The following is a 27143-nucleotide window of genomic DNA, read 5'->3' as shown; positions in this document are numbered from 1 at the left end:
CGCTCCATACACTCATATTTTTAGAAGGCTGCACTCTCAGTTGGGTAAATATTGAATTATTGATTTGAAAGATTTTGGTATGGAGTTTCGGGGGAGGCAACGCTTTAGCAAATGGTGTTTTTAATTTTCCATGAACCTCTCCCGCCCCCCGCCCCCCATCCCCCATCCCCACCGCACCAGGCACATGGTAATCATATCTGTGAAATGCAGCTTTGTAAATGATTTAACACATCAGTCCTCCCTGCAGTCTGCCCTTCTGCCGCCAGATTCAGAAATGCCATAAAAAAAATTTTTACTTTTGAACTCGTGCTGCGGAAAATCACATCATAAAACATTATACGAGAAATGGAAGTATGTGCTTCTCTGTGAATCGGTGGGATCCACAGTGAGGCTGGTGACTGGATGCAGTTTTAAGAGTGTGAGGACACGGGGCCTCTTAGGGAAGGAGTAGCCTGCGATAATGGTGCATTTTGCATTGTAAAGCAGCTTTCGTCCCATAATTGCAGCAAGTCAAAACAGTGGAGATTGGTCATTTACTTTTTATATTGTTTTTCAAACAATTAGTCTGCTTTTTTCTATGCCAGAAAAAACAGCTGACTAAGAATTCAGAATTAAATAAAAGGGTCCTCTGTGTCCTTTGGAACTGAACATATGGAAAAATGCTTCTGCTCCATAAACTTTTTTTTTTTTACATCCAACTATTATGATTTCATGAAGTAAAACACAATTTTGCATTTTGGTCCTTTGCTGAAGCGTAACACTTTCCAGACACAAATCATGGTGCCAGTATCACCACACAATAATCAAACACGTTCTGTAATTTTTAGTTTACCATTGCTTGCATATATTTATGAAGGATAATTGTGCTGGAGGGCCGCTTGCTGTGGACGAAGGTGTGGCAGCGTATTTGGAGTGTAAAGGCATATTCTATGCAGGGCTTTACATGTAATCGGTGAGCACAAACACAGAAGTAATAAAACAGCACTTTCGTTATGTGTGAGAAGGACTCAGTGTTGACTTCAGGCACCAACATGTGAATTTGACAACTGAAACCCCACAATGTTCTCTTTCAGGGACACTTCTGGCCAAGGCAGGTTCTGCACCATATTCCGGTCCTATTCCAGAGGAGCTCAGGTAATTTACAGCAATGGGGCGGTTGTTCTTACAGGGGATGCATAAGCGCAATATTAATTGCGAATACCATACCATCCATCCATCCATGTACCAACCACTTACGCTACTCAGTGTCACGGGGGGTCTGGAGCCCATCAGAGACAACACAATGCACAAGGCTGTGAAAACATCTTTTGGAAAAAGTTTTCACCTTTTTAGGGGTTCAAGCAGCGATAGTTAACATTCTTATTGTTGCGTGTATGATACATAAAATCTGATCTATCCAAGGAGTCACTGGAACAAATTATGAAAGTGTGATTATTCACGTCTTTAAGTCAATTAAGGGAGTGTTTCAAGTAGTCAAGTACTCAAGGTCATCAGAGTGGAATCACATGCTTTCAGATTCCTCAGGGTGTCATAGTTATACTGACAGCACTGAAGGCAACACCCTCGTTTCAGGGCTTCCTGCGGAAAAGTATGGCGTTTGGAACAGCACGGTCAAGCAGTATTGTTCCTGCACGTTTGGCAAACACTGTCGGCCCTGTTTTTACTTAACTAACCTCATCAAGGACCCCGCAGCTACAGCCACAAATGTCAGGAAAACCATATAACGTCACTACGCTTGATGCGTAATCCAGGCAAAAACTCCAGTGTGCTTTGCAGACTGCAGATTAGTGAGCTTGGACGACTGCCGTACTTTGGAGATTTTATTAGGTGAACATTATCCGACAATTTCCGCTAAACACAATGCTGGCACTGGTGGTACATTCTCTGTGGCAGCATAACAGGAGCATATTCCAAAAGATAATTTCTGTGCCTGAATCTCATCAAACCTTCCTCATTTAACTGCCCTTGTATGTGCTTACTTATCATAAGCATTGCACTTTAAAGTTGGTACAACCCCATTTCCAAAAGAGTTGGGACAACCAAAACAACATATCATATATTGAAAAAGAAATGTTATTGTTCTATGTCAAATATATGCTCCACTTGAATTTGATGCCAGCGACACATTTTAAAAAGTTGGGAGTCGGGCATGTTTACCACTGTGTTGCATCACCTCCTCTTTTAACAACACTCTGTAAACATTTGGGAACTGAGGAGACCAGTTGCTGGAGTTCTAAAAGCGAAATATTGTCCCATTCTTGCCTGATATAGGATTTCAGTTGCTCAACAGTTCAGGGTCTCCCTTGTCATATTTTTTCATTTCATGATGCAGCCAGTGTTTTCAGTGGCTGACAGGTGTGGACTGCAGGCAGGCCAATCTAACACCCAAACTCTTCTACTACAGAACCATGCTGTTGTAAATACACGTGCAGTTTGACATCGTCTTGCTGAAATAGACTGGCCTTAAAAAGACGTTGTCTGGACAGCAGCATGTGTTGCTCCAAAATCTGTATATGTCATTCACCATTAATGGTGCCTTCCCAGATGTGCAAGCTACCCAAGCCATGGGCACTAATGTGCCCCCATACCATCACAGACGCTGGCTTTTGAACTGTCCAGTGATAACAAGCTGGATGGTCCCTCTCCTCTTTAGCCTGGAGGACACGGCATTCCTCATTTCCAACAAAAATGTGAAATTTTGATTCATCAGACCACAGGACAATTTTCCATTTTGCCTCAGTCCATCTTAAATGAGCTTGGTTACAGAGATATGGTTTCTTCTTTGCATGGTAGTGTTTCATCCTGCATTTGTGGAAGCAGTGACGAACTGAGTTCAAAGACAGTGGTTTTCAGAAGTGTTCCTGAGCTCATGCAGTGATTTCCACTGTAGAACCAGGTCTGTTGTTAATGCAGTGCTGCCTGAGGACCCAAAGATCATGGCTATCCAATATTGGTTTTTGGCCTTGTCCCTTGCGTACAGAGATTTCTCTGGATATTCTGAATCTTTTAATGATATTGTATACTGTAGATGATGAAATACCCAAATTCTTTGCAATATTATGTCGAGGAACATTATTCTTAGATTGTTTACCCATGCAGTCTGTCACAGTACAGAGACACTGCCTCTCTGGGAGGCTCTTTTTATACCCAATCATCTTACTGATCTGCTGCCAATTAACTTTATTACTTGTGAGATATTCAAACAGGTGTTTTGTTTTAGCATTGCACAATTTTTCCAGTCTTTTGTTGCCCCATCCTAGCTTTCTTGAAATGTGTTGTTGGCATGAAATAGAAATTGAACATATATTTGCCATAAAACAATAAAATTTCTCCGCTTCAGCATTTGATATGTTGTCTGTGTTCTGCTTTCCATCAAACATGAATTTATATGATTTGCAAATCATTGCATTCTTTTTTTATTTACGTTTTATACACCATGCCAACTATTTTGGAAACTGGGTTATATTATGCAACACTAAATTATAACAGAAATATGTTTAATTCAGACAGGGTATTCCTACAAGATCACCATTGAACTGTGGGTTGTTAGAGAAGATGCCACTGTGATTACAGGGTATATCCCATGAAATTCTGAGCAAAAGCTTGGTTATGAAGGGACACAAGTTTGTTTGAATGTAAAAGTTACTTTAACCAACTTTAACTATCTTCTATTTCTGATACATTCATGCATAGATCTAAAGGACAAATAATACTGCTGCTCTTAGGACCTCACATGGATATAGTTAGTCCAGAGGTTCTCAAGGTTTTATTTGGACCACCAGACATTCCACATATTTGTTACGTTCTCGTACTAGCTCCCCCACTGACTAATTTTTGTTGAGATTGTTAGCTAAATGAGGACATGGAGGGATGGTGCAGAGGAATGGCTGAAACACGCTGAACACAAGCTGATTTGCCTGTATACTTAAGAGTAAGTCTCGCTTTGCCGCAGACTGACCCTCAGCAGGACCTTCTAGGCCATGCAGTTTGAGAGTGAGATGTGATGATTGGATGGCATGTTTGAACCACGTGTAGGAGAGGGACCAGAACCAGGTTGCCAATCAGCCTGTGAACAGGTGTCCAGGACAGCTCCCCACAGAGCACTGTCCGGCACGGCTTCACTGGCCCGATAAATGGAAAGACTGAGGGTTACCATGGAAATGACGCCCCCGACAAGCAAGGAAGCGAGCTGGCAGTACACAATGTCCTCTCCATCCATGTAATAAACCTGCCAGTTTGCTTTTTTTATGGTTTCATTAGTGGCCATAAAATCAGCACTGGTCAGCAATGATTTGCAAAAGAAATGTACACAAGTAGTAAAATGGGATTTGTCAGCAGTCAGATTCCACCAGCCAGTAATGCTTCAGTGTGGAGTATAGACAGACAGACAGGCAGGCAGGCAGGTAGACAGAGACAGGCAGGCAGGCAGGCAGGCAGGCAGGTAGGTAGGTTGGTAGGTAGGTAGGTAGGTAGGTAGGTAGGTAGGTAGGTAGGTAGGTAGGTAGGTAGATAGATAGATAGATAGATAGATAGATAGATAGATAGATAGATAGATAGATAGATAGATAGATAGATAGATAGATAGATAGAGATGCATGTAAAAGTTCAGCTTATCAGTGCAGTATTGCAAGCAAGCTTGAGAGTGAGGCAGGGGGGTGGCGTCAGAGGCACCCCGCAGTATGCTGGGAGCCCGGTAAATGTCACACTCGGATACCCTTCAGCGAGGGCGCTATGGGAAATGTCACCCTCCCGCTGTGATGTCCTCGGTTTCTTCGGCTATAGAGCGATGCAAACAGGCACGGACGTGACGGTTTATCCCTTATCGTCGGTAAGGAAGTGCACTGCACGCCGCTGCTGTGTTTAGCACAAATAGTGGTCAATGGGTGATTAATTGTATTGGCTTATATGAAATGTTCGACACTCTATAGTAAAATGTAGAGTGAAGTGTATCACAGCTGTTCAGTACAGCTTTTCAAAGCATTTGATTAGTCTTTAACACTATGGGTTTTTGACAGGGCGTAATCCTTGTGTATGACATCACAAATCGTTGGTCCTTTGATGGCATCGACAGATGGATCAAAGAAATTAATGAGGTAAGATTCCTGCTCTCTCTCTCTCTATACATATGTATGTGTGTGTGTTTGTGTGTGTGTGTGTGAGTGTGTGTGTGAGTGTGTGTGTTTGGCAATAAACATAAGGTGGGTTTGGCGTAAAAAGAAGGATAGCTATAATGAAAGGAACCTTATCCCTGCTGTAAATTATGGTGGAGGTTCTGTGAAGTTCTGGGGCTGTTTTTCCTCCAAAGGCCCCGGAAACCTCGTTAGTGTACATGGCATTATGGACTCCATGAAATACCAGGACATTTTAAATGAAAATATGGCTGCTGCTGCCTGGAAACAAAAACTGGGCTGTCACTGGATCTTCCAGCTGGACAGTGATCCTAAGCACATGTCAAAATCAACACAGAAATGGTGAGCTGACCGCAGAATCAAGCTTCTGCCATCTCAGTCTCCTGACCTGAACCACAATGAAAACCTGTAGGCTGAGCTGAAGAGGAGAGAGCACAGGAGATGGACCCTGGATGATCTGGAGAGATTCCCTAAAAAGGAATGGTCTCAGATGCCCTGCTTGGTATAACCTTATAAAATGTTATAGGAGAAGACTGGCAAAGGGAGGTTGTACAAAGTATTAAACCCTGGGATGCCAATAATTGTGCCACATGTGACTTTGTTGAAAATAATTATTTCTTGATGAAGGATTTATTTTCCTTTGAATAAATGTATAAAAATTTTCAAATTTTTTCAGTGTGAAATGAAGCTGCTTCACCAAAATGTGGAGTTTTTTTTAACCCTTCTTACAGATCTTTACAAGGGGTGCCAATAACTGTGGAGGGCCTCTCTCTCTCTAATATAGCCATCCATCTATTTTTCAAACTGTTTATCCTATTGGATCACGGGGGGTCCGGAGCCTATCCCGCAAGCAATGGGCACGAGGCAGCTGGGAACAACCCAGGATGGGGGGCACACTCACACACCATTCACTCACCATTCACTCACACTTGCCCACCTATGGGCAATTAAGTAACTCCAATCAGCCTCAGCATGTGTTTGGACTATGGGGGGAAACCGGAGACTCGAACCCGGGTCCCAGAGGTGTGAGGCAACAGTGCTAACCACTGCACCACCATGCCGCCCCCTCTCTGTAATATACATAATATATATAATACACTGAACAAAAATATAAACGCAACACTTTTGTTTTTGCTCCCATTTTTCATGAGATGGACTTAAAGATCTACAATTCATTCCAGATACACAATATTACCATTTCTCTCAAACATTTCTCACAAATCAGTCTAAATGTGTGATAGTGAGCACTTCTGCTTTGCTGAGATAATCCATCCCACCTCACAGGTGTGCCACATCAAGATGCTGATCTGACATCATGGGTAGTGCACAGGTGTACCTTATACTGCCCACAATAAAAGGCCACCCTGGAATGTGCAGTTTTGTCTCACAGCAAAATGCCACAGATGCCACAAGCATTGAGGGAGCGTGCAATTGGCATGCTGACAGCAGGAATGTCAACCAGATCTGTTGCTCGTGCATTGAATGTTCATTTCTCAACCATAAGCCGTCTCCAAAGGCGTTTCAGAGAATATGGCAGTACATCCAACCGGCCTCACAACCGCAGACCACGTGTAACCACACCAGCCCAGGACCTCCACATCCAGCAGGTTCACCTCCAAGATCGTCTGAGACCAGCCACTCAGACAGATAATGCACGGCCCCATGTTGCAAGGATCTGTACACAGTTCTTGGAAGCTGAAAATGTCCCAGTTCTTGCATGGCCAGCATACTCACCGGACATGTCACCCGTTGAGCATGTTTGGGATGTGCTTGACCGGCGTATACGACAGCGTGTACCAGTTCCCACTAATATCCAACAACTTCGCACAGCCATTGAAGAGGAGTGGACCAACATTCCACAGGCCACAATTGACAATCTGATAAACTCTATGCGAAGAAGATGTGTTGCATTGCATGAGGCAAATGGTGGTCACACCAGATACTGACCGGTTCTGAGTCCCCAGACCCCCAATAAAGCAAAAAACTGCACATTCCAGGGTGGCCTTTTATTGTGGGCAGTATAAGGTACACCTGTGCACTACCCATGATGTCAGATCAGCATCTTGATGTGGCACACCTGTGAGGTGGGATGGATTATCTCAGCAAAGCAGAAGTGCTCACTATCACACATTTAGACTGATTTGTGAGAAATGTTTGAGAGAAATGGTAATATTGTGTATCTGGAATGAATTGTAGGTCTTTAAGTCCATCTCATGAAAAATGGGAGCAGAAACAAGAGTGTTGCGTTTATATTTTTGTTCAGTATATATTGCACCAGTTCATAATGTCAGCTCTGAATAAGGATAACCCATCCACAGACAGCCTACATATCCTGAAAACGACGAGGGTTTCATTAACAACAGAAGCTAACTCTCACTCTGTCAAAGAGAGAGTGACACATATAAGAAAGTGGCTGTGACAATAATAAAAACACTGTGTTTAGAAAATTCATTGGCTATTAAAAAAAGATAATTACCCTCCTGAAGTCCATAATCATTCATTAAAACAATTGAAAACACTTGTGGTTGGGCAGCAGCTCATATGGTAATTTAACTAAAGACCAGATCTTATAATTGGGACAGTGAATTCTTTCCTATGTATTTCAGTTCCTTATTTAGAGGCTTTTTTCAGACTGACTTTTTATTCCCACAACAGCTAAACCAGCTGTTTGCAATATTTTTAATGCTGTGGTACCTGTGAGAAAGATACCCAGCTTAACTTGTTTTGGTTAGATACCCAGCTATAAATAGAGAGAATTATGAATGAATGAATGAATGAAATAAAAATGTGGAATATACAAATAAATAATATATAATAATAACACTTTGTGCAACAAATTTTCCAGTCCTAGAAATAAAACTTTGTCTGTCATACTTGCATTTTGCCATGAGAAAACATTTAAAATGTAATATATTGTACCGTATAATAATATAGTACTCTAATTCAGGTTAGAATCCATGAGTCTGTGCAGTAAGATTTTTTTGGGCAGTAAACAGTAGACATATATTAAACAAGAAAAGGAAGGGTGACCTCTAGTTGCTGTGAGTAAAAGTATGTACAAAACACATCTAAATGGATGTTTTAATATGACAGGAGAAGATCTGTATGGATAGAAGTAGGGACATGCAAATATCCAAAATAATTTACAAAATTAATCTGTGTCACTGCATGTACAATACTGTGAAAAAGTCAAAGAAAATGTTTAAGGTGAGCGTATCTTTGCACAGAAAAAAATACAATGTTACATTAGAACATACGCAAATCAACAGTAAGACGATAAAAACTAACAAGGATTTCTTTGGCCCTCCAGAATGTTACTGATATCTTGTTGGATGGCTGGATGAGCGCCGCTTTAGTTCCCAAACCTCTCCTTAGGGGCACCTCAGCCATTCCATCTATTTGTTACATTTCTGCACTAGCTCAATTAATTAATTAACTTAATTTGTTAAATAACTCTGAAGTATTAATTAGCAATCTTCCATTTACAAGCACAGAGGCTTAGACTGCTGAACCTCCCACTGTAGTATCACAATATCACACCAACATGAAGGCCATTGAAACATTTTTCCTTGCCTGCCTAAGACTTTTGCATAGTATTATATGTACCCATTTCTAAAAAGAAAAAGAAAGAAAAGAAACTAACTGGACGTATGGCTCAAGGTTAAATATTAAAACTCAGATATATCAGATATGCTAATATACTTTAAAAACAAGTCACATATCTAGGTGGTCAGTGCAGTAATAAAATTCTATGCTTTTCTAGTTTCTTTGTATAAAATATATGCTTCATGACCAAATAATAATAAGTACTACATTTCCATTCATCCAACCACTTATCTTGTTCAGGGTCACCTGGAGCCTATCCCAGACAACATAGAACTGTGATTCAAACTCACAACAAGGAAGTGTCAGGCAATGAGCCAGCATGCCACCTCAATATAATTACATATCATAGTGTGGTATCGAAGAGATGTAGAGGGTTTTTTTAAACCTGGATTACTGTTTGGCACAGCTGCATAAGTATACACATCTACACTTTAGTTTCAGTCAAATTAGACTGTTTGCCTAGGCTTTGCTATAAGCGACTGCTAATTCAAACATGAGATAATGTGTCTAGAAAGCTGTTTGGTTACTCCGTTTGGTCATCTTATCTTCTCTGTATGTTAACTTTCCCAGCATGCTCCTGGTGTGCCCAAAATCCTGGTGGGGAACCGCCTGCACCTGGCCTACAAGCGCCAAGTGACCACGGAACAAGCCCAGGTGTATGCAGAGCGCCTGGGAATGACTTTCTTTGAGGTCAGCCCTCTCTGCAACTTCAACATCACAGAGTCCTTCACGGAGCTAGCCCGCATTGTGCTCATGCGGCACGGCATGGAGCGCCTCTGGAGGCCCAACAGAGGTACTCTGTCACTGTCACTGATGCCTCCCATAGTCTGAATGAAATCGGTCATATACTTTTTCACTCCAGCAGTAGATATAGCAGGGTTGGCGCCATTCTGGAATGCATTCCTCAATTCCAATCCAAATCAGAAAATTAAACTGGAGTTGGAATTTAAATCATCCTGAAATTCGAATTCTATTCCAGTTCTCTTCTCCATAATTTTTTTCCAATCCCAACTCCAGTTCCATTTCCTGGTTTGGACTGGAATTGATGAATGCATTCCGCAATGGTCCCGACCCTGAGATATAGTACTGTTTCTGTGCTTGATTTCTGATGATATTGTAAGGAGACCTGTATCTTTTTACTTCTGATTTACTTCACTCAAACCTTTTCCTAAAGAAGGAAACATTTCTCTAGCCATCGTGTATATGATGTACGTGTACGATATACCCCAGCCTCTGTGGGACCAGATATCAGCCTTGATGCAGGCTTCCTAAATAAATGAAATCAATAAAAACATGGTACAGCAACAAGTTAAACAGTTTTCTCCCAAGAAATGTGCATTAGAACCTTTAGTAGGCATGAAAATGAAGAATCATGTACTATATTACAAATAGCGCCCCTTACTGGTAGAACTTTTATTTGTAAAATAAATGTGATTTTTTTTTCCAGAATTGTTTCATGTATCTTTTAAACTGCAGATACGTGAAAGATATCAGAATGAAGTTGTTTTGTAATGAATTATGTAAAGTTATTTGTGCCTCAGAGGGCCACATACGGGGCCCCACGTACAGAGGTTCAGTCCCCTGTAAAGGGGCTATGTACAGGGGTTCAGTCCCCTGTAAAGGGGCTATGTACAGGGGTTCAATCTGCTATAAATGGGCCGCAGACTAGGGTTCAGTCTACTGTAAAGCACATTAAAAAAGGCATTCTCTCTTGCTCTCTTTCTGCCACTCCTAGTATTGAGCCTGCAGGACCTCTGTTGCCGCTCCATCGTCTCCTGCACACCTGTACATCTGGTGGACAAGCTGCCGCTTCCCATCGCCTTAAAAAGCCACCTGAAATCCTTCTCTATGGCCAACGGGCTGAATGCCAGAATGATGCACGGCCGCTCATATTCGGTCACGGCCAACAGCACCAACAAGAGGAACAGCCTGAAGAAATCCAAGCCCGTCCGTCCGCCACAGAGCCCTTCTCAAAGCTGTGCGAGGAACAGCTGTAAGATCTCATAGGAATGAGTGGTGCTGCCTTCACCTAAACTGTGTGCTTTCCTGGGTCGGCCTCGTTGGAGCCTTGCTCTGTGCATCTACTAGCAGGAGCGAAGGAGACGGAGAGAGCAGCCTGCAGCTTGGGTTATCGCTTTTCCAGAAGCTGCTGCTAGGTTCACGTAAAAAGGAGCGAGAGAATTCTGCTTTGGGAATAAGCTCTTTGACGAAACCCTAAAGTTAACAAAATTGCTGGCAAGCTGAAATCACATTGCAGTTTTGCTTCAAAACCTGGTCTGAGCCACTGTTTGTGGTTTTTTTGCTGAATAAGAATACATCAATATTTAAACATGTTCTAAATTTGTGGCCTGGATTCTGAAAGCTGCAAGCTGGACAAGAGAGTGAATATCATTATACACCACAAATCATTTTAATGTTTTGCTATTGCACAGAATATCAGGATATCTCGTAGATAAACACTATAATGTCAGGCTTGGAAATGTTTCAAGAGTCCATGAGAAGGTGAGATTAACACAGATGATGACCACTGAAGGACATTGCAGCTATTTAAATATGTATTTCATATGTACAATATTGTTTGATACTATTGTGTTTTTATTGTTTGGTTTGTATGAGTTTTCTTCAAAAAAATGTAGAGTGACAATAATAATAATTCAAAGAGGAAAATACCAAAGACGTTGAAGGTGGAAAAAAGATGGCGACTGCAGGAATGACGTTTTGTAATTTAAAGCTTCTGATTTCCAATAAACTCTGCTAACGGGAAAAGTCTCTTTTGTGCTCTTGGAGTTTCCCTGGTTAAGTGTGGTTGAATATCATAGTTTTGAGTATTATCCTATTATATAATATTGAAAGTATATTGAGAAAATGAAGCATGAGGCACATAATGCCATACTGAATCTAACTGGACAAAATTATCTTTAAATATACATAATGAGTAATTATGTTTAAAAAGAATTTCATATGGTATTAACGACTGTTAAACCACAGAGGGTTTAGCACCCCCATTTGTACAATACAATGTAATTCAAATATCATATTCACTCATTATTATTTATCAAGAAATATCCCATGTATTGCTGTGATTGCTGTGTACTTTCTTCCTCCTGTAAACTCAAAACTGACCACTGACCAAAATTCATATAGCCACTACTTGAATCTGTATGATCTGTCTGGAGTTCAGTTGGTTTTCAGGGAACACTACGTCAAGCAGTATGTTGATGTTGGCAATTGATGTGAACTGTTTTATGGTGTTGCGTCCACTCAGACAGCAAATATATGTATGCTCTGCCAAAATACCATCCTTAGGATCAGAAGCAATGCATCACATAAATTGGATGCATGAGGTGGGGAGAATTTTAAGCCTACAATAATGAAATGGGTTACCGTGTCCATATCGTGAATTGGCAATAGTTCTTTACCTGTGAGCATTTATATTATTAGCTTGTCTATAAAGCTGATAATGCCGTTAAATGAAAATGACTGTCAATGACGCCTGACCCAGCAGAAACCTGAATCGTAGTAACATCACGCCGCATCATCTCTCATGTTTGCAGACATAGCTTTAATCATTTACAGTTTTCTTTGCTACATTTATGTTGGTTTTTATTTTTTTTTTACAGGTTACTGCATACATAAGCAGACACTATCTATAGGTTCAGCAGTATTAAGCTGCAGGTAATGATTTACATCTTAATGCAAATCCTCAATGTAGCAAGTGTAACAGTTTCGGCCAGGAATCTGCAAAAGGACTTACTGTAGCTTTTTAATTAAAAAATTTAATTTGGGAGGACAAAAAAAAACATTTGACTCATAGATACCTTGAAGCAACAGTGAACAATAAACAAACCTGATGACAAACTCTCAACACATCAATATGAAACCACAATTCAGTTTTAAAGAATCTCAGTCCTTTATTGTCTATGATGAGTTAATTTCTTCCTTTCACAGCATTGTTATAGCAAGCATATTCCATCTATATTGTTTGCTAGGCTAACCTAAGGAAGTAGAAAAAAAGCTGAGAAAGAAAATGTAACAGTTGGCTGCAGTCTGAAATCAATGCAGAAAATGCAAAATGACAAAAACTCAAATTTCAGACATTTTATACTTAAGTTAATAAAGACATGAATTGGGATACCTATAGCACAAGTAAGCCTTTGAGTAAGATGCTAAGTTGTTTGACCAACATCCAAATGTCAGTTATAGCCTTATAATAAAGTGTGAAGTTACTTATTGACATTTTAGTCCCAGTGCAGTAAAAAGGAAAGGAAACCCAGAGGGGAAAGGAGATTTGGATCTAGTATGGGTTTAAATTATGAGGTTTCTATAAAGTAAGGAAGTGTTTTCAGATTTTTTTTTCTTGTTTTCCAGCAAATGCAGGTTTCAGTACTTGGATTCTGACATTCATGATGATGAATCACCATCTGCAAATGGCTCAAATATTTTCCAGAACTCGCCATTCTCAAATCAGACCTCCCCTAAAGTTTCACCCTTAGTACTCTTTCAAAAAGCCCATTTATGATTAAATGATAAGATAGGAAAAGCATGATACGCTATACTGTTATGTCTGGAAATTAGTCTTGGTTCACCAAACCACATTAATACAGAACTGCAGGAACCGATCACAAGGACACACATGCATAGTGGAAATCTGAGGGACGTTTGTTTCTGGTGAAGTACACAGGATGAATCAGAAACTATTTTTAACCTTTAACCTCTGGACTGTCTCTTCTAAAATATCACAGGTCATTCGATAGTAGGGAACACAATGCCTTGTTTTCTGCTGTACAGAATGTTTCAAAAAGACCAGAAAATTCCTTAATGCAAAGCGCTTTCAGTGAGTGGCAGGTTAATAAAGAAGTGAAACCAGAGGTGGACTGGCAACAAAAACCAGCCTGGAAATATGCTGTCATGTGGCCCCAGTTTTGTAGGCCTATGTTTCATGAACACACTCACTGGCCTTGAGGAAGATGCAGAGGCCCTAAAAAGACCAGCCCACTGGGAAATTATCCGAACTTCCCGATTGGCCAGTTTGCACCTCAGCATGTCCCTTCCTACCACTGTGGACAACTAGATCAAGTCCTCAGTATTTTTTCTGCAACTCCAGTAACCCCGATCTGTTTTGGGACACACTTAGGAAGGGCAAACACTTATGACCATGGTATTTTAAAAATCCTGGCTACAGCCTTGTGCCTGAGTGATTTGGGGTGAACCATAAGTTGCCTCAAAAAATATAGACTAATCCTGGACAGTCCAAAAGGGATTATAGGCAGATTCACTCTCAGGCATTTAAATAAATAGACCTGTTCAATATTTGTAACGTGAACCACAGCTTGTGAGTGGTCTTTTAATTATATTTGGTGAAAAGTTATCTTATTAGTTTCTCTGATATTCATTAAGAAGGAATGGTTTATCGAACAAACTCCTCGACAATCCTTATCGAAATAATTTTATAAACAGAGAAATAAGCGTTTAAATAATTGAACACATTCCCGCTACTTCTAGTAATTCTTATATACGTCTCAAATCGCTATTCCTGAGACTGTATGTAATGTACAGTATGTACACGTATTGTATGTGACGTTTCAGTGTACTTAGAAACTGGACTGGAATCCAAAGAAAATTCTTATATTTTTTAATTTGTCACCATAACCTTACATATAATGTACATCATCGTTCGGGACTGCTAACAGATCGAGACGGCCATTTTGAAAACACCTTGAAAAATTTTAAGTCATATCTCCCATGGTAACAACAGAGGTACATAACAAACACCTTGCACTTAAAACAGCCCTGACGTCAGCATTGAGGGTTCTACCTGCGGCGAATTAGAAATGGGACGAGGGCGCGACTGCGTCGCTTCCTGCTCATGCCGAACGATATCCGAGTTCAGTGGCTCGTTGCGCATCTATGCGTCCTGGCGAGGGAGTGAAACTCCGCTCGGGAGCTTGGCCGTGTGTTGACAGACTCGCGGAGGGGCAGGAGCGGCGGCAGCAGGAATTAGGAATGGTTTCCTACAGCTGAAGTTGGATATTAAGACCTTTCGTTATTCCTAAGCGATTACTGGACCACCGCGATGAACCTTTTACCTTCCAACCCCCATGGAAACGGCCTTCTTTACGCCGGATTTAACCAGGACCACGGTGAGGTCTTTTTATTTTCTCGATCGCGACTTTCCAGCAACTGTGTTTGTCCAAACTAAGTCTTGGGCCCGTACTAGGGGTAGTCATGTCCGACACAGCTGTGTGAACGTCTCGATATACCTGCTTGACTCTGTTTCTAACACCAGTCAAGCATCCGTTCGCGATGGCCCGGTCGAGCTTCCCATTGTCATCGGCGTTTCAGCACCACAGAACTTATTTTTCCTCATGGTGATGGAAACCATTTTATTACCCCGGCAGCTATCTGTATCAGACAGTCAACTCTGTGCTCGTCGGTTGTAGGTGGTCCGTAGTTGTAAGTCATCTGTCCGGCGGATGGCCGTCTGATAGTGACTTGGAGTGGGAGAAACGGACAGTTTTATATTACGACATTTAGTTTGACAGCCGTGTTCGTTGTTTTTCTAGCTAGCCAGCTAACCTTATCACAGGGGGTACTCCCGCTAACAAGGTCGGGTTTCGGTGACAGTGTTTAAAGCGACGCAAACTTTGCTCACAAGAGGAGTCAAATTCGTCTTTTGGGTGAACAATAATTAGTAATTTAGATTGCGGTGTCCAGTCCATGCTGCATGAAGCGGCTGTAGCAAGCTAGCTGTAAGCACGGAGAGCTGCACCCCTCCCTGTGACACAGGCCTAAGCATTTGGTGCAGTTGACTGTCTGAAGCGTTTAATTCATAGTTAATGTTTTAAAAATAAATCACGTTAGTGTGGATGGCGGGCGGCCTTGCTGCGATACATTCACGTTTCTGGCGGCTGCACACACGCATCTCCCTCAACAGCTCTCTAGTGGAAATGTGCCGGAATTGATTGTTTCAAATCCCATTTGGCATTATAACCTTATGGAGTCCTTTCAACGGGCACTTTATCAATGTACGGGCAAGATTAGTACTTTTCAAACGACTGGGATTTCATTAAAAATGAGTAACAAACTTGGATCGAATTTATGAAAACAGGAGAGTAAAGTTATAATAGGCAGAGTCTTTTATTTTAAATTTTGAAACTAGAACCCAGCATTTTAGATGTAAACTGTTAAAAGAAGAATTAAGTTGCCGGGAAAGTGTGCGGATTAGGATCTGTGACGCAGCCATGGGAATGTGGAATAAGGACACGTCTGTACCTTCGAGGATTTCTTGCGTTTTCTTACCACAACCTGCACTATTTTATCATACATAATTATATGCAATATAGTGCATCAGTTTATATTACACTATATGTGTGTGTCCTGTAATGGACTGGCATCTTGCCCAGGGTACAACCTTTGCTTCCCAGAATTGGCCCCGAATCACTTTGATCTCAAAAGAAAAAAATACTTATTGAAAATGAAGTGGAAGAAACCGTTTTTTTCACAGCATTGTAACTGATCAGCCAGAGTTACATTTGTCTTTGTAAATGTTTGACATCTGGTGTAATATCTGCCTGTCCCAGGCAGTACAGGGAATTGCTGGATTGCACCCTGAATGGGATGCTAGTCCATCCCTGGATACACAAACACGCACATGCAGTAATAAACTCTGGGCAATTTAAGGATACCAGTTTGCCTTACTGCATGTATTTAGACTATGGGTGGAAACTGGAGTAACTAGAGCAGGGGGTTTCACCCTTAGAGCTCTGTAGAGATGTTTCATAAATTAACAGAATGGTGGTATTATATACTGGAAATACTAAGGGTGATATCGCCTTCCTCCTGGAAAAAAAAATCTCCATTCCTCATTTCCTTCTGTGGTTACTCATTTGTGATAGAGGGTTTGTAGTTCTGGTTTGTTTTTATTTGGGGGTTTCTAGAGGAAACCCACACAACACAAGGAGGACACGTAAAAACTCCACACAGATCAAAGACCGGAGGTGCGAGACATCTCTGCTTCCCCCTGAGCCACCCATGCCTCTTACTGAATGACAGCTTTTACATAAATGCAATCCCTTTTAGAACTGGACTTGAGTGAAATATTGTGAAATCGATTTTACAAGCCCCCAGATAGAACTGCAACTTCTTCAGTGTTGCTTATCACTACTTTGAAGGACAGTATTAGTGCACTGTTAAACATTTTGGCGCTGTATGTGACTAACCAGGCATATCATATATTTTTGTGATGACTGGTCATATAGCTCTTTTAACATTAGACTATTATGTGTGGTTGTGGCATGTAGCAGTAAGGAAGAGGAGGAGTAGAGAAGTCTGGTGGATAGGACCCCCCGCCCCCCCAGGTGGTTCAAGAAGAACCAGCTGCAGCTCAGTGTTAGAAAGACAAAGGAGCTGATGTGGGACTTCAGGTGCAGGAAGGAGCTGCAGACTGCTGTCACTATTCAACAGGGGGTAGAAATTCTAGATAGAAATTCTATAGTGCTGTAAGTACATTAGTATTTGCTCAATTGGCATCAGTGGCAGGCTGGACTAGCATGACAGCAAACTGAATGTCTACAAGAAAGCCTGGAGTAGTCCTTCCTTGTGGAGCAGCTACATGTGTTTTATCTATTGTATTACCGTGTCTTTACTGATTGGTGGTGGTGGGGGAGTTGATAGGCTTAAAAAACTTTTGAAGGAAACTTGCTCTGTCATTTGTCTAGTCCGGAGTCAGTGGAGGAGGGAAGACTGGTGTCCAAACTGTACACTATTCTTTCAGCAGAGACCTGGCACAGTTGAAGGGTGCTTTTAGCCTCTGGTTCATCCTAAGATGCACAGTGTTCAGTGCTTCAGATGCTCCTTTGTGCCTTCTGCCATTTGTACAGTGCTTTCAGTATTCACGTTGCGAACCCTGTCGTGCTTGGAGGACATTAACTCAACTGTGACTCATCACACCGTTTTGTGTTGCACTAAATAATGTACCTTTTATGTTTCTACCTGACTTCTTCTTGTGATATGAACTTTCTATTTTATGCTGTGCTGGGAAACCTCTGTTACTGAAATTATGAAGGAGAAGAAGCATTTCTAAAATAAAGTTTTAGCTTATCTTAGGCTACGCAGGCACTTCTCTTTATGTTAAGCTTTGATGTACATCCACACAGTCCTTGAAGACAATGAATACTGACTCTACCCAGACTCCAGATGTCTTACATATACAGATGCTCCTCTACTTACGGACGTTCAACTTACAAACTTTCAGACATACGAACGAAGAGGACTGTATGTCCAAATTGTGTTCATTGGGCTCCCGTTTCCTGTCCGCAACATCAATTTTTTTTACTGCGCACCAATTTAGCCTAGTACGACTTCCGCTGCTACTCCCGCCACTCAGCAGCGTAGCGTGCGTACTCCCAGCATCCTAGTTGTTAGCACTTGCGTATACCCTTAAATGATGTTCAAAAACGACTTACGAACATTTCAAGTTACGAACGGCTGTTCGGAACGTATCTCGTTCTTAAGTAGAGGAGCATCTGTAGTTCTCTAATGTGCCGTTTTGGCCAAATTTTTATTGTCTGTTTTGTTGTCTTTCTGGTCTGACTACCTTCCCTTTGTGTGAAACAAAATATTTACCGTGGGATATCATTGTAATATACAGTTATATACGCAATATTATTGTATATTGTTATATACACAATATAATAACAATATGCATGTATGTACAATAATCACCAGGACTTTAGATGATGGACAGTGGATTTTTGATGCTATACGAGCATTTACCTTCATCCACAATTTGACAAGCAGATTAACAGTACACCTGAAATATTATTGAGGTATACTTTGTACTAAATTTTGGGCATCAATCAGTCCTGCTACAATGCAACTAATGCGTTTATGAAAAACCTCGCATTCACTAAAATTGCGTACTAATAGACACATATCCGATGGGAAAATAGGGGTTGGGGAAATGCGACTCCAATGCGTAGTAACTTACGCCAAACTAAATGAATTGCGTAATAAAAGTAGTGATGTCGGTGGCCCATAATGTAATTATGTGCATTTTAAATAAGAAATATCCATCCATCCATCTATCCATCCATCCATTTTTTGAAACTGCTAATCCTATTCAGGGTTGCGGGGGATCCGGAGCCTATCCTGGAGGCTATGGGCACAAGGCAGGGAACAACCCAGGAGGGCGTGCCAACCTATCACAGGCCACACTCACACATCATACACGCACACACGCACACCTACGGGCTATTTGGTAACTCTAATTAGTCTCAGCATATTTTTGGACTGTGTGGGGAAACTGAAGTAAATAAGAAATAATAATACATTAATTATATCATAAACATTTCATGGGTCTTATGAGTTTTGCAAAAATTGCCTAATAACCACTTCAACCGAATGTGGCAAATTTGATAACTTTCCATTTGCCAAGAGCTGGGAGTAGGGGTAGTCAAAACAACGCTTCATTAACCATTTGCTGTATCTTTAGTCCCCACTAGATGGTTTACCTTGGGACATGCTTTGAACCATTTTTTGAACAAAGAGCACCATCTAGTGGGGTCAGAAAATGCAACAAATGGTTCATGAAGTGACGTTTTGGCTGTCATTAGTGTGAAGTATTGAACCACAGCCACCTTGCTGCCTGGCCTACATACAGCATAAACACAACGTATAACAGTATGCGGAGGGGCACTGAATGCCACATGGCTGCAGACAGTCTTATTTCTCAATAAGACCATATTGTGTTGTAGTTTGCGTAGTGCTTTTCTTTCCAAATGAAAATTGCACAAATATAAATACAAATGCGATTCTGCATTGTATTGGACTTGGGTACTAATATCAATCATGTTAGAACAGATTCTTAGTGTGAATGAGTTGTGGCAGTGCTTACTGTAATTTGTATGAATTTAGTGTTTCCTTTTGTTTATTAAATTTGGCTAGGAGAGCATGCCACATGCTACTGTTTTGGTATATCATGGAAGCGATAAATGCTGAAGTTGGAGTGAAAAAAGGCTTAGCAGCCATAACATCTTTTAAAAGAGGAAATATTGTGGATAAACAAGGTAAAAGGGGAGTTCATATTGTAGTTCAAAGTCCGACACATTTGTTAAACATAAGGATACACTGAATTTATACAGATTACTAATTTTTTAGTGTGTCAATACACCTCTCATTAATATTTTAGGTATAGTATTAATCTGCTTATAAAATTGTGGGCATTAGTAAATGCCCGCATAGTACCAAAAAGCTAGCGCCCGGACAAATTTTTACACCCAGGATGTCATTTGTTGGTATGGATTTCTGTCTGTTGACGTAAGTCATGGCAGCACTACTAACGTATTGGACACACTCTATTGGTAGCTAATAAGTTCTGTTTGGCTATAGTTTATTCTGGGTAAATTTCTTTTTTTTGTTTTATAGATAGCAGTATTAAGTGCAAATATGTCTTATATCAAATAATCGTGATGTAATATTATGCAGCCGTAGTGAAGAAATTGACATTGTTGACAAACAGCAAGTGCGTTGGAATTCATAAGTTTTCTCCTTGGGACTGTTCAGGCTGGACTGTTGTCCATTTTTAATAAACGGTAATAGTCTCTCTAACACATCTAGATAAAAAAAAAAAAAAACAGGACTTTGTTAATATGCTCTAAATGATATAATGTAATAAAACATTGTGATCAAGTGTCAGTCAAAAGTAATCAATCAGAGAGCAGTCTGCATGTTCTGGAGTTTTGAGATAAATTTTAACTTGAGAATAACACGTGTCTCATCTTGTCTGTTTTCAGAAACGGTAATCGTCTAGTTTTCCTACAGTGTATCATTTCCTCCATCAGGTGCTTTTTTCTAAGGCTTTAGAAAGTTGAATCTGATGCATGGTAGGATAGGTTGACGTTCCGTGTATGAAATGTCATTTTGTTTTATGCATTGATTCCTTTTTTTACTGTGAAAGAGTATAGGCAGACATGTGACTGGCACGAGCCTTCCTGCCCTCCGATTCATTGCGCGGCAGATATGAGAAACAATTGATTCTCCCTCTGTCAGCCTGAATTAATGTTCATTGTTGATGTGATTGTTGAATGTGTAGCCTGGTGCTACACGCTGGAGAGTGTTCATTAGATGGATGTGGACTGTGCCGGGAAGATGAGATTGGGCAAAGTGTAAGATTCCTGTTCAGCTGTTGAATACCTTACTAGTAATTCAGGATAAAATGTAGTAGAAGTGGCTGACTCTGCTGTTTTCAGATGATTTGTGGGTGGGGCAGGTGTTTAAATGAATACAAATAACGGGATCCCAGACTTTCCAAAGTGACTTTAATTCTCATTTTGTTTTGTTATTTCTCGCATTCTCTAGACTGAGTACTGAGCTTTAATTATTATTTAATCTGTAAACCCTATGTTGTAGTAGAGTAAATGGCAGGATGGATTCATTGCTGATCTTGTACTTTATGACTCAGTGTTTATGAATGTCATTTTAACTATTTGTGTTTCATCATAATGCATCTTGGAGATGTACTTGCATTCATTCAGTTTAATAAATGCTCTTGATCAAAGTCCCAAAAATCCAGTAAGGAGTTGCAGGGCTGCACTAGGATTAAAAATTGGCCCTGGACTTTGGGGTCCTCCATGACAAATTTTGCCCAGTGGAGAGATCCCCCGCAATGAATTTTGCCTGCCCACAGTGAAATTGTATACCAGAGGGCCAGTCCAGCCCTGAGTAGTTGTATTAACAAGGCTAAACACCGACTTAACAGGTCTGGCAGTAAATAATGCTTTGGTTTAGCTTTTTTATTTATTGCGTCATTGTTTTGACGTATTACATGTCAAGTATCTCGAAGCTGTCACTGCAGACTAAATATCACATTCTGATTATATTTCCTTCCCTATTTATTTTGTTATTGTAAAACAATTCATGACTCATTTTCTCATATCTAGGTTGCTTTGCGTGTGGAATGGAAAATGGATTCCGAGTATATAACACTGATCCCCTGAAAGAGAAAGAAAAGCAAGGTAAGGAGAATTTGCTGAAAATGTCAACATGTTAAAATAAACACGGGAGCAATTTAAATATGCAAAGGAGTTTTCTGTGAGGTGTGAACATTGAAAGAATAAAACAAAAAAAAATGTACTGAAGATCGCATTGCCTTCAAAAACACTTGGGTACTAGTGGAGCATTACGCCACTTTAGGTTCATAAAAATCTCTGGAATGACATTGATTAAGCAAAATAATTCCATGGATCACATGGACTTTTGAAAATTTAGCTGCTGTGAGGGTTTATGTCTGAAGTGGATATTGCTAGAAAGATACATTTGAAGTGCCTAGAGAAATACAGATTAAAGGAAGTATTAAATATATAGTATCTATCAGTAAGAGATGGTAATTTCAAGTAACGGAAGTCTGGTTTTGTTTTGATCCAAGCATCTCGTCATTTTATCAGATATTTCAGAACCTAAACGTATGAGTTTGTTGATGAAGATATGAAAATAACTAGCAGAATAAGACATCACTTTTATTGCAGAAAGGATACCAGTAGAGCTGCCACAAATTACTGTTCTTCTATGGATTAATCTTTTGACTATTTTACATATTGGTTGATTAATCTAAACGATTCATTTTCCTCCAGGAAATCAAATAGACTGTTTAAGTTTAAAATTTTATTTTGACAGCAACAAACTGTTGTTGCAGGGCTTTAGAAAATGGACGACGGCTTTTCGGCACTATATGGCTATTAGTTCTGCAGACAATTCCATAAGCAAATTTAGTAGTATGCTTGAAATATTAATGAGATGAGATGCTATTATGATGCCCAAAAGTTAGTACTCTGTAAATTCGGCATATCCTTGTGTATTAAATTTGGTTAGTGGAGCATGCCATATGCTATTGTTTTGGTAAATCATATAAGCGATAAGCACTGAGGTTAAGAAATGGACAGCTCACATCTTTTAAAAGAGGAGATATTGTGCATAAACAAGGCAATAAGATGCCGGTGTGGCCCTGATGTTTGATGATTAAAATCCAACATTTTTTTTTGTAAATATAGCTTTCATTTTTATTTTATTTATTTCTTTACAAAGCTGTTAGTTAAGTTCTCCCCAAACGAGCTTGATGAGCCGAATGGGCTCCTCTTGTTTGTAAATTTGTTATGTTCTTATTTTATTTATTTGTTTTCATTTCAATTTACGATAATAACACTGGTTCCAACAAACCCAATTTGCACAAACACATACTTGCGCTGTCAGTCCACGCAGAATAAGCCCAGGCTTTAGCCTAAACATTTTCTCAAACACTTATTCAATGGAGATTCTAAGGTATCAAGCAGACAACTTTATGGCTTTAATAATGATTTGTATTATTAATAATTAGTAGCTACAAAGACAAAAGATATTAAAAAGCTCTCCGCATGAATGGTAATTTAATAAACATGAATAGACAACACTTAGGGTGGTTTTGTTTATTCTGGTGGTCCAGAATGATGCCTGTGTGTTTTCTCTTCAGGCATAGCACTGGTGCCCATATAGTATGACATCGAACTTTGCGCAGTGTAAACTATCACCACCTTTTTGTGTTGTGATAATTTGAAATTATTCTCATAATTACATAGTGACATTAAAGGAAAACATTAGTCACAATGCATTGAAGTGTTTTAGAAATCATAATGGTAATTTCATTAAAATGAAACAGAAAACGATGTGTCGCATTAAAATATTGATGTCAGCGCATTTTATGCATCGATGTCATCGACTACATCTAATCACAGCAGCCCTGGATAACAGTAAGGATTCATAGAAAACACACTCGACCATAATGCATGTAAGGCATAAAAACTGTAACCTGTTTACAAAATAGTTAAATTCAATAAAATCAGAAAGAGTTAGAATGTGATAATCGCCATTATGTTAGTACTGGTGCTGCTACTTTTGAATATTGATAAAATTTAAATATCAGCCAAGACTGAAACATTGGACCAATGCCAATATCTTGATTTTGAACAAATATTGGTCAATACCACTATGTCATGCACCACAAAAATGTACGTCACTTTTTCCTTTGCTGGCTAGTTGACTACTTCACGGTTTTGACCATTGCTATCGCAGCTTGCAAAAAATAACTGTGCTACAAAACAGAGGCATTTCCCTAAAACATCATAGCACAAAAATTGTCTTAACCATTAGAGCGACTACAAAACGGGGCCTTTTGTGAGGTATGTCAGGGCATTACATGTTGTTAACGCTGCTGTAACAAGAGAATTTCCTTCTAAGAGATCAATAAAGTGCTCTCTCTCTCTCTCTCTCTCTCTCTCTCTCTCGTAGTGGTAGGTGTAGGTGTTATGACTGCTCGCGTCATAAATTTACGGTCAAATAGAGGTGACGTGTACCATTGCAATTGAGTAACTAATGTGAATTTAAAGTGCTGGCAGTACGTCACTTTTTATTTGCTACTTGTTACAGCTGCTTTATCTGTTTGCTTGCCCCAACGATGGTGGAAATTCCAGTGGGTTGTATTTGTTTGCATTTTTCAGAATTTCTTGAAGGTGGGGTTGGTCATGTGGAGATGCTCTTCCGATGCAACTACTTAGCCCTTGTGGGAGGAGGAAAGAAACCCAAGTACCCACCAAACAAAGGTATATTTGCATTGTTCAGCTTAGTGGGATTGGGTTGACACTGTAACTGTAAGAATGCTGCAAACCTTTCAGCTAAGTGTGCATTCATGAGCAAAAATGAAGATGTATAATGTGTATGACTACATGGATCCCAGGCAAATGGACTTGTGCTGTTCCTGTCCTAGTTATGATTTGGGATGACCTAAAGAAGAAGACGGTCATAGAAATCGAGTTCTCCACAGAAGTCAAAGCGGTGAAACTCCGGAGAGACAGGTAGTGACATGCAGACATGCAGTGATGTCTGCTTTGGGGCTCTCTGCTCTTTGAGTGAGAGATGGTTGCAGCCCAGCTTTTAGCTTTATTAGCCGATTTCCTGGAGGGGGTTTTAATGGGCATTGCTACGTGCTGTGATTTGTACCAGTTCTGCCCTAGGAAATGGACAGTAATACAGGATACATTCTCAGATCTTCTATCGAAAGTGGGTGTATTTTGCTGGGACATATGTGCTCCTCAGAAAAAAGTGAAAATAATTCACTATAAAATAATAAAATAAAATAATGAAAATAATTCATTGTGTTTTCTTAATGATCTGAGTATTGTGTTTAAAATTATTAATAATATCGTTTGGTTTCAGGATTGTGGTGGTTCTAGATTCTATGATCAAGGTGTTCACCTTCACTCACAACCCCCACCAGCTACATGTGTTTGAAACCTGCTACAACCCCAAAGGTACATTACTTTTCATCCCTGTTTCTCTACAGGCTACTCCGAATAAAAACTGTACATGTATGTCGTCTCTGCATCATGTTAGATTTGTAAATATTAGGAAATGAAGTCCGAGTTTCCTGCATGCTGTGCTTGATGTTGACCGCTATGGCATCTCTCTCGACTGATCTGATGTAGAGCTGTCACTGTTAATAACAAAGACCACCTCTGTGCTGGTAATCCATCCAAATAGGGGCAGAAGTTCTTGCAATTCATTGTAAAGCCACGGAACAAGACCAGTGTTTGATATTAGGATCAATGGCTTTCTTTTGCTGCTTATGCAGATTTTAATCTAAAAATACTCCCTTAGTCTAAATGTTCTTGCACTCATCACAAAACCAGCTTACAGTTTGGCTTAACGGGTCATTTTTGATGTTTAGTTAAATGAATGGAGATTCTCGTCTCCTGTCTGTGAAGGCATGGCAGAGCAGCTGGCCTTCCGCTGCGATGCCATGATTTCACCAGCTTGTGTTCTATCGGTGTAAAGGCTGATTGAGATGCTCTCTTTCCCCTGCCCCCTGCAGGCCTTTGTGTTCTATGCCCCAACAGTAACAACTCCCTGCTGGCCTTCCCGGGCACTCACTCTGGCCATGTGCAGATTGTGGATTTGGCGAACACGGAGAAGCCCCCTGTGGACATTCCGGCCCACGAGGGAGCCCTGTGCTGCATTGCGCTCAATCTGCAGGGCACACGGATAGCCACCGCTTCTGAAAAAGTAGGCTGGGAGCCAGTGAGGTTTGCCTCCGCAGCTCTGTAGCACTTCTTGTGACAAGTTGGCAAGTTTCTATAGAACAGCCTGTCAGTTATAAAGTCCTCGTCTGTGTAATATAAAACCGCCTTCCCGAGACGACATGCAAGAGTGTAGCAATCGACCTTGGGTCTGTTAAGAAGACCCGTACACACCAAGCGTGACGGCTGTAAAAAATGCATTTTAGAATCCATAGGGTTGCAAAGTATCCTAAACAGGACTTTCATTTGTATTGCATGTTGTGTCCATAGCATTTTATTACTAAGCTAGCAAGATGAACGAGCTTGTGAATGAGATATCGGACTATGGTTACTCCTGCTGCTCTAACTTTGTTTCTCTTTGCGACATAATCTCCATGTTCTGTACATTTTATATTGCATGTATTTATAGTAACAAGTAATACTGGCCAAGTTAACCTGTTAATCATTGAAGGGGGGGCATGAAATAGTTATTTCTTTCAACTATTGTAATTCTTTCAACTACAACTGACTTCTACTGTGCTCAGTGTATAGAGGAATTAAGCTTCAGTATCGTTTATGCACAAAATTCCTTTGAGATCTCTTTTTGAGATCACCTCTATCTCACATTTCTCTGGCCCATGACTGGCAAGTATACACATCACTCAGCAAATCATGATTAAGCCCAAGGGCGAATCACATCATTAGAAAACTGATATACTGTGAGATCAGGAAATAAACAGCAGGCTACAAATATTCAAAATTAATTAGCCAATTAAATACTGCCTTGCCGGTGTATGTTCTGACAAAGCCGTTGCTTTGTCTAATATTGCACGTCTTTTTGTGTGTGTGTGTGTGTGTGTGTGTGTGTGTGTGTGTGTGTGTGTGTGTGTGTGTGTGTGTGTGTGTGTGTGTGTGTGTGTGTGTGTGTGTGTGTGTGTGTGTGTGTGTGTGTGTGTGTGTGAGAGAGATCTAGCTCTATCAACCCTGTTTTCCCCTGGTTGATAATCAATGCTCACTCATGCTTGAGTAATGATGCAGCGGAAAGAAGTAATGTAGTCAACATGAATGGATGTTTAGCACAATTCACACTGTTATTAGTAAACCTAGTAGTTGTTCTTGCTTTTTTTCTCGGGAGTTTGAGTGGAGATGCTGCCCTTAAAGTTCTGTCAATACGTTTAACTGCACTCTTTTAATAGAGGTACTGCAACCAAGCTACTCTGGTTGTAGCTAAGGTGCAGTATAGTTGTATATCCTATTTTTTATAGGGTTCTGCCTTACACCAAAATAATTTGAGGGCAATGCATGTTTCACCCGAACTGTCAATTGAATT

At 40.3% G+C, this 27143-nt stretch overlaps 2 protein-coding genes across 7 annotated transcripts in view; both read left to right on the top strand.

Annotated features, from left to right (window-relative positions):
• Window positions 1–11501, top strand: part of rab40b (RAB40B, member RAS oncogene family) — a 33291-nt gene extending 21790 nt beyond the window's left edge. For all 6 annotated transcript variants that reach the window (XM_049014071.1, XM_049014072.1, XM_049014075.1 and 3 more), the window contains 4 exons: window positions 1074–1134; window positions 5016–5093; window positions 9306–9528; window positions 10471–11501. In XM_049014071.1, coding sequence (XP_048870028.1) covers window positions 1074–1134; window positions 5016–5093; window positions 9306–9528; window positions 10471–10742 — 634 coding nt within the window. In that variant the 3' untranslated portion in view covers window positions 10743–11501. The remainder of the gene's footprint in view (window positions 1–1073; window positions 1135–5015; window positions 5094–9305; window positions 9529–10470) is intronic.
• Window positions 11502–14618: 3117 nt separating this feature from the next.
• Window positions 14619–27143, top strand: part of wdr45b (WD repeat domain 45B) — a 16842-nt gene continuing 4317 nt past the window's right edge. The window contains exons 1-6 of the mRNA XM_049013279.1: window positions 14619–14875; window positions 21674–21748; window positions 24260–24361; window positions 24526–24613; window positions 24975–25069; window positions 25630–25820. Of these exons, the coding sequence (XP_048869236.1) occupies window positions 14809–14875; window positions 21674–21748; window positions 24260–24361; window positions 24526–24613; window positions 24975–25069; window positions 25630–25820 (618 nt within the window). The 5' untranslated portion in view covers window positions 14619–14808. The remainder of the gene's footprint in view (window positions 14876–21673; window positions 21749–24259; window positions 24362–24525; window positions 24614–24974; window positions 25070–25629; window positions 25821–27143) is intronic.

The sequence above is a fragment of the Brienomyrus brachyistius genome, chromosome 5 (genome assembly GCF_023856365.1).
Source record: "Brienomyrus brachyistius isolate T26 chromosome 5, BBRACH_0.4, whole genome shotgun sequence".
Lineage (NCBI taxonomy): Eukaryota > Metazoa > Chordata > Actinopteri > Osteoglossiformes > Mormyridae > Brienomyrus > Brienomyrus brachyistius.
This window is presented reverse-complemented; position numbering and strand designations above follow the sequence as displayed.